The 11,891-nt window shown below is 27.2% G+C and overlaps 2 protein-coding genes across 2 annotated transcripts; both read left to right on the top strand.

Moving 5' to 3' along the window:
* Positions 1 to 5,996: 5,996 nt before the first annotated feature.
* LOC127279385 (MAGE-like protein 2) lies at positions 5,997 to 8,652 on the top strand. Its single transcript, XM_051301707.1, has 3 exons — positions 5,997 to 6,140; positions 6,813 to 7,094; positions 7,871 to 8,652. The coding sequence occupies exons 1-3, from the start codon at positions 6,129 to 6,131 to the stop codon at positions 8,012 to 8,014; spliced, it is 438 nt and encodes a 145-aa protein (XP_051157664.1). The 5' UTR covers positions 5,997 to 6,128; the 3' UTR covers positions 8,015 to 8,652.
* A 935-nt stretch (positions 8,653 to 9,587) lies between these two features.
* LOC127279390 (uncharacterized) lies at positions 9,588 to 11,774 on the top strand. Its single transcript, XM_051301712.1, has 3 exons — positions 9,588 to 9,753; positions 10,348 to 10,509; positions 10,606 to 11,774. The coding sequence occupies exons 1-3, from the start codon at positions 9,739 to 9,741 to the stop codon at positions 11,491 to 11,493; spliced, it is 1,065 nt and encodes a 354-aa protein (XP_051157669.1). The 5' UTR covers positions 9,588 to 9,738; the 3' UTR covers positions 11,494 to 11,774.
* The last annotated feature ends 117 nt before the right edge of the window (positions 11,775 to 11,891 follow it).

Below are 11,891 nucleotides of genomic sequence, written 5' to 3'. Positions count from 1 at the left end.
TTCGATCAAAAATTATGAGCCATATAAATAAAAGGGTGCCCACAACCGGAGCACTTCCCCCTAATAATTGAAATCAAAATATATCACTTGTTCGAATACCAAACTACTTAATGACCAATTTGTAGAATTTCCCTATATGGATTCAATTTATTAAACAACAGGTTAAGTCTTCATTTCATTACATTATTATGTTTCACAAAAATTACCTGCCTTAATGACATTTAAAAAGGTGTGTTAACCAATTTAATTTAATTTCATAACCATAGCAATAAATATCTAAAACAAAAATACAATACTAGAAACTAATACGTAGCATTTATGGCTATAACAATAGTTTTGCCTCAGAATAACTAGTCTTTTTTTTGTCACTTGAAGAAAGTGATTTTGCACAATAAAGTTTGTGAGCGTGTTTTTTATTAGTTATATATTCTCCAAAGAAATCTTAGAATTGTCTTCAGAAAATAATCACTATGATGGATTGATAAAGTATCTGAAAGATGACTCTAAACTGCATCAAGTAATATTCATTCTTAAAGATAAACAGAACAATCCAATTATGAATTCTCTTATGAAAGAAGTCAATGCACATTTTTCATCTTTAAGCTTGAGTAATATTAATAGTAACAAAGTTGTGATCTTTATAAAATGGATGGATTTAATTTCATAACCATAGCAATAAATATCTAAAACAAAAATACAATACTAGAAACTAATACGTAGCATTTATGGCTATAACAATAGTTTTGCCTCAGAATAACTAGTCTTTTTTTTGTCACTTGAAGAAAGTGATTTTGCACAATAAAGTTTGTGAGCGTGTTTTTTATTAGTTATATATTCTCCAAAGAAATCTTAGAATTGTCTTCAGAAAATAATCACTATGATGGATTGATAAAGTATCTGAAAGATGACTCTAAACTGCATCAAGTAATATTCATTCTTAAAGATAAACAGAACAATCCAATTATGAATTCTCTTATGAAAGAAGTCAACGAACAAACGAAAGTTCAATAGAGGAAATTGAAAATATTGTGATGCACTTCCAATATATCAGTCAATCGTTATCACATCCAAAAGTTTTAGTCGTCAATTCTTTTTGTTCAGCTAACGAGGATCTTTATGAAAGTTTACATGACTTTCTTGACATGCAGTAACCATTGCCAAATAGTGCTAAAAAAATATCCAGATATGATAATCTTCATTTGAGCCAATTAAATCCTTTTACTAAGAATTATTCTAAACAAATTGTATCATCTGAAAGTCTTTGGTTTCCAAATAAATTACGCGATCTGAATGGATACAATCTAATCTTTCGTCATAATGAAACTGGTAAACCGACATACCGCTGGCCTTTAATAAAAACATTTAATTCCTCTCCTTATTTAATGGCTAAGGAGACACGAATTTTAAACTTAGGTAGTGTTAAAGCTGTGATTCTCAATACGTTAAAGCGTGATAAAGTGATATTTCTATCATCGGAACTTTTCCAAATAATATTGAAAACAATTGTTATGATTGCCATTATCCGATTCTCAGCTATTGTTATGAGATTCAAGGGTAGTGAATGGAAGACGTTTAATATCTGTCGACTCATAATGGAAATGTCCACTACTCAAGAACCAAAAAAAAACTGTTGGAAAGAATTTTTTATGTCTCACTACTAGTTTCGTCTATCGTTTATTCAGGATATGAGGCAAAATTCCTGAAATGTCCGAACAAAAAATTAAAAGTTCTCGAATTTAATCCATACTTTTCTAAAATGTTGTTATTGTTGGTGAAAGTCTAAAAATCAATTATTATTGAATTTAATAAAATAGTTTTTGAATTACAACGTTTTTAATTTTTGACTTTTGAAAAAAAAAAATTTTTTCAATGTACAATATTTATAAGTAGAATGCATAAAAGTTAACATATATATAATGATTTTTAAAGCTTTTTTGACGAGCTACACGCTGTTAATAAAATTTTTTTTTTTTAAATAACATTTGACCTTGAAATTCAAGGTCAAAATGTTAATTTACGTTTATCTCAAAATCGGATTTTTTAAAATTATTTTTAACTATCTCAATGGAAAGCTTGACTAATTTCCTACAAAATATGTAATTTTCAGAGTGGGATCTTTTAAAGTTTTTGAGATATTAATTAATTAATTAATTAATGTTTATAACAAATCAAATATTTTACAAACAAATAAAGTTATGGTAATTATGAACTTACCAATTGAAAGTTAAGGTAATTCCGCATCCAACGATCCCTATATGAAGTATTTTGGATAAGTAGATTGTTAATAAACAATTAGTTAACATTGCAATTGTTTATTAACAATCTACTTATCCAAAATACTTCATATAGGGCTCGTTGGATGCGGAATAACCTTAACTTTCAATTGGTAAGTTCATAATTACCATAACTTTATTTGTTTGTAAAATATTTTATTTTTTACTAACAACAAGCATCCAAAAGCCCTATATGAAGTATTTTTGTTAAATTTTAGTTAAATAACAATAAAAAATGAAATATCTTACAAACAAATAAAGTTATCGTAAATCTAAACTAACCAATTGAAAGTTAAGCTAATTCCGCATCCAACGAGCCCTATATGAGGCATTTTGGATAAGTTGATTGTTAATAAACAATTGCAATGTTAAGTAATTGTTTATTAACAATCTACTTATCCAAAATACTTCATATAGGGCTCGTTGGATGCGGAATTACGTTAACTTTCAATTACTAACTTCAGAATTACGGTAACTTTATTCGTTTGTAAAATATTTCATTTGTTATAAACATTAATTAATTAATTAATTAATATCTCAAAAACTTTAAAAGATCCCACTCTGAAAATTACATATTTTGTAGGAAATTAGTCAAGCTTTCCATTGAGATAGTTAAAAATAATTTTAAAAAATCCGATTTTGAGATAAACGTAAATTAACATTTTGACCTTGAATTTCAAGGTCAAATGTTATTTAAAAAAAAAAAATTTTATTAACAGCGTGTAGCTCGTCAAAAAAGCTTTAAAAATCATTATATATATGTTAACTTTTATGCATTCTACTTATAAATATTGTACATTGAAAAAATTTTTTTTTTTCAAAAGTCAAAAATTAAAAACGTTGTAATTCAAAAACTATTTTATTAAATTCAATAATAATTGATTTTTAGACTTTCACCAACAATAACAACATTTTAGAAAAGTATGGATTAAATTCGAGAACTTTTAATTTTTTGTTCGGACATTTCAGGAATTTTGCCTCATATATGTACTTAGTAATATTAGACATCTCAAGGCGATCGGAACCTGCAATTTCAAATCTTGCAGAAATGGCTGATTATTCATTGTTACCGATGGCATCTTATTTCCTTAAAACTGTATTCCTTTTCGAAAATAATCCTGTTTTTAAAAAATTAGGACACAAGACTATTGGAATTTTAGATAATAAATCGGAATTATTTTGCTTGAAATACTTGTCTGAACATCAAGACATATATATATTCTTGTCTCAATCCTGATGCAGAATATTTTGTAAATAAATTTATATCTAAAAATGGAGAGTTGAACGTAAAAATATTGTCGGAAAGTTTAATACACTATTTTTCTTTGTCTGAAATACTCAGCATTCTTTACAATTTAAATGACATACCTTACATCGATCGCTTTAATGAAATGGTCCTAAGAGTAACAGAGCATGGGTTTCTAAAAGATTACTTTGAATCTGATACACATATCCATAAAGACACGCCACCAACAATGATTAAAAAGGAATTACTTTTACTCATATTATTTTATGTATTGGGAATTGGATATACACTTTTTATGATCGTTTTTCTATTTGAAATATTAACAGCGAAATTTGAAAACAAGATGTATGCATATTATACTATATGATTAGAAATTTCATCTAGAAAAATTATCAACAATTACTGATGCAATTATTTTATGGTGAGAATATATTATTTTAATTTATCACGTTTAAAGAAAACTGTTACTCTGACCAATTTTATAGTAAAGTTGAACTTAGATGAATCTCTGTGTCAAATGTTAAAAGTTTCTACGTCAAGAAGTACTCATCCAAGTATTCAAGATTTTGATTTTACCATAATATCATCTTTTCTTCCTTTTTTAAAAGAATTACATTGTTTGGGTTTTCATTACGGTCAACTAAACTCCGATGACTTGTGATCATCACCAAGGTCTATCAACCTTTCTGTGAGTTCATAAGCTACATCTTGTACCAGCCGTTCCTATCCATATTTAAGGATAGCAGTGATCCTTTTTCATACATCTTATTTCTAAAATTTTAAGATAAGTCGTAATACTTTTTATCTAAATCCTTCCTAACTCCTTATACAAATTTGTAGTAACCTTTACATTCTTTGTTGCAGTGGAATGCTGATTTCCTTTATTTTCAAGAATGGTTGCTTCAGGATACTCTCTCTCTCTTTTAACGATTAATTTTATAACTCTAAATGTTTGTCTAAATAAACTTGTAACCTTGTCATTAAAAATCAATATTCTCTTTCTTCCCTGTACCCTTAGCTCAAAGCCTTCTGTTCTGTAAATGAAACAGGAAAAAATTTCACCTAAACATTGGTTTATAATACTATAACGTATACGTAGTTTATGTTGACTATTATAGTCTACAAGAAATTATAAATAAATAAATTACATGATTAAAAAATTATGTACTTTAAAGAATGAAAAATAAATTTTAAAAATTAATTATTTTCAATTTTCTTTATGTTTGCACAAATATATTTTTTTATTATTTTCACAATAATAAAATTTTTTTTTTAAATATAATCAGAAAATTAATAATAAAAAAAATTGAACCTCAGAATATTTATAGATTATTAAAAGAATTATAATTTTTTTACCCTTTTCTCGTTAAGATAGTGAAAATTTATTGTAGGACAATATTTATTTTTTACATTTTTGTACAGCAATCACTAACTCTATGAAGATTAAGAGAGAAAAGTAAAAAGTTCTAATCATCCAAAGCAACTGAAACTAGTCACGAATGCATCAGTAGGTACTTCAAGAAATCGAGAAGAAATTGGGTTAATATTAGTTGACGTTGTAAAATAAATTTTTTTTACGATAAACTGATAATTTCTGTTTCTAATCTTCGTATATAAATATAGAGAACTTGATATGCCTATAATATGTTAATATATTTCGTAAATTAATATTATATACAGTAAGTCTTAAATAAATTCGTAAAGTTTGAAATTAGGGATTTTTTAAGACAAAAACAAATTATAAATCAAAAAAACTAATCAAATTACAAAAATTAAGTTTCCGACTTTGAAAATTTTTGATAATATGAATCAAACTATACTATTTCTCTATTTCCTGTTTATAATGCTTAATAATTATTATGATGCGGAAATAAATGAAAATCATAAATATAATTTCTCACACTTATTTTATATCTTTTCAAGAAAGTAATAAAATAATGATTAATCGTATTTACATAATAAAATGTTTTTGCACAAAAAACTATTATAAATTTTGTTATCTATTTATATTATAATTAAACTATTCATAATTTATTATTTTTAATTATATTAAAATATAATTATTAATTATGAATATACAATTAGTTTAATTTCAAATTAATAAAGAAAAGTTTTTTTTTTTTAATTTTGTTCCTAGTTTTTCTTACTGAAATCTATAAATACAATAAAGAAAACAATAGATAAAAAGAAAAATTGGATGGAGAAATTGTCAGGTTCAATGATCGTTATAATATAATGTTTATGAAGACTAAAAGAATAGTATTCTCAACAAATGATCAAGTTGTCGAGTGTAGACAATTTTGTCTCTAAATATGTGCCACAAGGGACTTATACCTATACACATTTAGTGAATGTGCAGAAAGAGAACTGATCTACTCTTAAACTATTATTATGTTCTTATATATATTGATACAATTTCTGTGTACGTATATTCAATATATATTGAAGCATCTAGATTTGTATAATAAAGAGAAGGGAGAAAGTGGCATCACTATATAAATACTTGACCGTGACTTTGAAAGCATTAAAGATACATCTTGTCGATTCAAAGTCACTGCGACAACAGGTTCTTTTGAACCTATCACATTGTCACTATTTTTGCCAAAATCATGAAGATTCTCGTAAGTCATCAATTTTTTAAAGTTTAAATTAACAAAACAAAAAATAGTTAGTTTTACAGAAAAAAAAAATTTACATTTATAATCAATTTATTATTTCGTATTTATAATTAGGGAACAATTTTTTTAATTATTTGAAACAAAATCTGTATTACTGTAATAAATATGTATTTAATTGTAAAAAATGTTTGATTTAATACAATATCGGATAAAAAAAAAAAAGATTTAAAACTATTGGATTGAAGAATGAATTTGGTTTGACTAACCCAAATGTTTGATTGAGTCAAAACAATAGTGTTGTTCTTCGGAAAAATTTGCCAAATTTTGATAACTGATACAAACAAAATTGTTCAATTCACTTCAATATTTGTTTCAATTTCTATCTCAAGATCATTTGCACTTTCTACTATTGTTATTAAACCGTGAAAGGATAGTTCATACCAATTATTTATGTGACATGCTTTGAAGAAATGGACATAAAAAAATTATAGATTATTCTTATGATAATTTTACCTTGATTAAAAGTTCTTTATTTTTAATATATAAAATAAAAATCAGTTCTATTGAATTAATAAAGACTTAAATGTCAATAATTTCAATTGAGACGAAAAAAAACTGAAATAGTATTAAATTAGTTAATTGCTAATTATTAACTAATAATGATAATAATTTCAGATATTTGCAACTTTAGTTGTGGGTGTATTTGCAAGTTACGAGGGAGAACATGGAACAACGACTTATCATGAGACGCAGAAACCTGTTGAGATACCAATCTATAAAAAATACGCTATTCCCATTCCACATCCGGTTCCAGTAGCGGTCCCACAGCAAATTAAAGTTCCGATTCCGCAACCTTATCAAGTTCAAGTGCCCGTTCCACATCCGGTTCCAGTAGAAGTCGTGAAACACATTGAAATCCCCATTGAGAAGCCAGAGCCTTATATTGTCGAAAAGAAGGTAATGTCTTCAAATTTAATTAATCGTTTATTTTTCTAAAGTTAAATTATTAATTGTGTAATATTTCCCTAATTTATATATATTATATTTTCTTTTATTTAAAATTAGAAATTTATTTTTTGAATTTATTCAATATGCCTGAGAATAATAATTGTCAAAACTAATTGAACATTCATTTTTATCAAATCACAATTAAGCGTAAGAAATTTTTTAAATTTATCTACTATATCTGAAAATTGTTATAAATGTTATAAATATAAATTTATAAATTTTTATAAATTCAAAATGTTGGATCCAATATGGCGAACTATTTTCACAAAAAATTATCAGATTTAACAAAATTTTTTTTACAAGAGCGTTTTTGTTATCGCTGATTATAAATCTGACCTTAAATTCGCAATTTTTAAAAAAACACCCACCATTTTGGATCCGCCATTTTGAATTTTTAAAAGCTGACATGGGATTCATAATCAGCGTTCTTAAAAACCTTCCACTAAATACTTTCAAACGAATCCAATAAAAAAAAATCGTCCGCCATATTTGAACCACCATTTTGAATTTTTGAAAACTAAGTTCAGATTTTCTATTAAAAAAATGGTTTTTTGCAATTAAAAAAAAAATGTACACTATCATTTTTTATTTATTTCACATAACATTTTAATCACTTTTTAGATTATAATACAAATTTCCCAATTTACTTAAGGTTATTATTTATTTAATAATTTCTGGATTGACAATTTTTTAAATAAAAAAAAAAATAATTTATTATTATTCAGGTACCTTACATTGTGGAAAAGCCGTATGCAGTAACAGTGGAGAAACATTTTCCGGTACCAATTCCAAAACCATATCCGGTGCATGTACCCGTTTATAAACATGTTTTTCATCACCAGAGTAAAGGACACGGCTGGAAACACTAAGAAAAGGGAAACTCTAAACTTAGTAGTATATTTGTTGGAAAATTTTTTGCCAAAAATCCACAAGTGACTAGTGTGTACTCTTCGGATTAAGCACACGCATTTATTGTACATAGATATATAATTTGTTATATCGCAAAATGCGTTACTATAATTTATCTAAATAAACTATTTTTAAAATTAGATAATAATTCTAATTATTTTCTTTGATCATCACGTTTAATTTAATTTTTCGTCTCTAGAAGTTTCTGTGCTCGCTGATTACGAGTCTAATGACAAATTTTTGAAATTGAAATTCAACAATTATTTCAAATTTTTCCACCATATTGGAATCGCCATTTTGGATTTTTAAATATGACCTCGGATTCGTAATCAGTGACCCCAAAAATCTCTAGATAACAAGTTTTATAAAAATTCAATAATTTTTTAAAAATTTGACCGCCATATTGGATCCGACATTTTAGATTTTTAAAGTTTGAATTCAAATTCGTAATCAGGTGACATAAAATTCAATATGTATTTTGAGGTTAAGAAAAAAAAGTGTATCAATTCACAATTTTTAATTATTTAATTAAAGTATTACTGTATATCGTTAACGAAAACCAGCATAATTATATAAAATAAAGATCGTGAGTTACCAATTTGACGAGTTTTGTTAACCATAATGGAATGCGGGAAGATATTGAAATAAATAATTAGTATTTGTTATAAATACGGTAAATATTTTTACGAATTCTGTTTCTTTGAGTCAAATAAATATTTATTTATATTTCAATTATTTGGAATAGAAAAAATATTTTTTTTTTTTCAATATACTACATTTATAAATAGTCCTTTATATTTTTGTTTGTCACGTACAATATATGTGGAAGGAGGTGAACTGGATGGTTAAGTATTTTGAAAGAGTCTAGTGTTGATCTTAGAGCGGATCAATCGAAGTCAGGATTACCCTACTTTTACCAGTGTATTTTATTTACAAATCGAAGCAATTAGTTCATTCGTAATAGCAAAAATGTCATTAATTGCTCTCCTTATCCTTTTCATAATTATATATATGGACAAATCCATTGGAATTATACGATTTAACATTATAAATATGAAAAAATTTTAAATTACCAACACACAATAAATTTATTGGAAAAATTAAATTCTTCTTTTAGACAAAAAATAAATTCCTTTATTTATCATCAACTGCTGAAGAAATCAATTATTTCCATTATTTAACAACTTGTGAATAAAATTAAAAAAGAAAAATCATTAGAAGTGTAAATCGTTTCTCGATTTATGTTGTAAATTGTTATTGAATTTAAAAAAAAAATAGTTATTCAACATGATTATGTGACACAACGAAAGGGGCAAAAAAAAAATATATCTCTCAGCATATCTTGATAAAAGTTCTATAAAGAATTATAAAAATAGGAAAACACATGAATTATCCTCACTAACCCTCTGTGTATGCGCGCTTAAACTCTTACGGCATATAAAGGAGATTTATTCAGGAAATATCTGGGCGCGACCATTGCATCATTTGTACCAACCACTTTTTATACTTCTTAAGGGAATTTCATTTGGCATCGTTGGACTCAACTTAATGAGAAACTTGCTCTATCCAAATGGAGCAAAAGTTTATAAATTGAGAAGCAATCATGAAATACTTTTAGTTTCACACGAGCGGCGGGTCCTAACATTTATTGGATGATCCATCTTAATTTAGTTCATTAATAATCATGCTTAAAATTTCGGTGAGTGAAATTAATTTTTCCCAATCGATTTTGTTTTATTTGTTTAATAGTGCTTCATGGGGTTTAATACCAATCCGGAGAGTGAACTATTAAGAATTATTAGAAAATATTTTCCATCAATATAAAATTTATTGAAGTAAATGATTAATGACCCAAATCTTCCAAGAGTTAAAATTTACAATTTCATGCTCCTTTAATTTTTTTGTTAGAGAGAAATCATTATTTATTGCAAAGAGTTGTGGAAAAACTTTTTCTTATTCGAAAAATAGTTTTTTACTATAAAATTAACAAATTTTGTATATTATTCTATATATATATAAAATGTCTTTATATGTGAGATTCTTGTCTTTGTAAATTGCTTTCAATTTTTCCAACCTGGATTTGAATCAACTAAGAGTGTGAGAATTAATTAACACTCTCTAATTATATACACCCAGTAATATTATTCTTGTGAAGTTCTTTAAAACAATAACTCATTTAAGTATATAATATTACACTCTTTCCGTTATGAAAGTGAATCTCATGATACCTATAAAGTTTATTTTTCTTTTTTTTTTTTTTATTTTTCTACTGTCATAAATATTTTTATTTTAGATTTTATTACTACTGTGTCTCTCGAGTGTCTATTCAGGGACCGTGGAAAAGGACCCTATAGAAAAAGAGACAGATGCAGAGAAATCGAAAAGACACGCTACTCATCAAGAACCCTGTCCACCAGAAGAACATAATTCTCAAATATGGAAACCGGAAATTAAAGTTAGTTTAAAAAACAAAATTTGGTTATTCTTCATTCATAGTTATCAAATTTTAGACTAAAATATATTATAAATATTTTCTTTTTTTGGTTCAAAGCAAGACATCAGTTACGTGAAACCATTGTCAACTGGATGGCAACCAAAATCAAGTGGATGGGATCAACAAAAGTGGCAACCACCTTCATTGGGATGGCAACCAAAATCATCAGGATGGGATCAACAAAAGTGGCAACCAATGCTAACTGGATGGCAACAACCCAAATGGCAACCAGCTTCATCTGGATGGCAACCTAAATCATCTGGATGGGATCAACAAAAATGGCAACCAGCAACTAGCGGATGGCAGCCAAAATCATCAGGATGGCAACCAAAATCATCGGGATGGGAACAACAAAAATGGCAACCAGCAACAAGTGGATGGCAACCAAAATCATCAGGATGGGAACAACAAAAATGGCAACCAGCGTCTAGTGGATGGCAACCAAAATCATCAGGTTGGGATCAACAAAAATGGCAACCAGCATCTAGCGGATGGCAGCCAAAATCATCTGGATGGCAACCAAAATCATCAGGATGGGAACAACAAAAATGGCAGCCAGCATCCACTGGTTGGCAACCAAAATCCTCAGGATGGCAACAACCTAAATGGCAACCAATGTCATCTGGATGGCAATCAAAATCATCTGGTTGGCAATCTCAATCATCAGGTTGGCAACAATCAAAAGTCAATATACACAAACCAATGTTTGAATATGCACCAATGTATCATCAACCAATGATTCATAAACCCTGGACTCCAAGTGTAAAAATACCATGTCCTGATCCATGTAAACCATCATCACATGGTGCATCAATTCATTATGCTCCATTGCCACCAATGCATCATATTAAAATACCTCAAATAAATTATATTAAACCACAAATTCATCCTCCTGTTCATATACCACCTGTACAGAATAAAGTTTGGGAGGAACCTTGTGATTGAGATGTTACTCAAATGATGGCTGTTTTTTCACTGGCTTTTTTTTGCATCATCAATCAAGGTCTATTGAAAAAGAATCTTGTATTATCATCAGAATAAAAATTGTTTTTTTTATCGTTTTGATTCTAATGCATCACACAAAACGCTTATTTATTTTCTATTGAAATGTATTTTTTACATACACACATACATACATTGATATGTACGATTTAGTCATAATTTTATATTTATTTACACGATCCTGATGCAGATGATCATGCAACGAATAAAGAGATATCCCAACATTAGAAAGTCTTTTGTTTTCTAAATAAAGAAATAATTACAGGGTTTTATTTATTTTAAACCTTCTCCTTGGAAAAAAAAATAATTTTAAGCATAAATGTGTAATTCTCCAGAAGCTG

Source organism: Leptopilina boulardi, unplaced genomic scaffold (assembly GCF_019393585.1).
Source record: "Leptopilina boulardi isolate dan_hultmark-lab unplaced genomic scaffold, ZJU_Lbou_2.1 LbouV2_216, whole genome shotgun sequence".
Classification (NCBI taxonomy): Eukaryota; Metazoa; Arthropoda; class Insecta; order Hymenoptera; family Figitidae; genus Leptopilina; species Leptopilina boulardi.
Note: the sequence above shows the minus strand (reverse complement) of the source record. Positions and strands in the feature narration are given on the sequence as shown.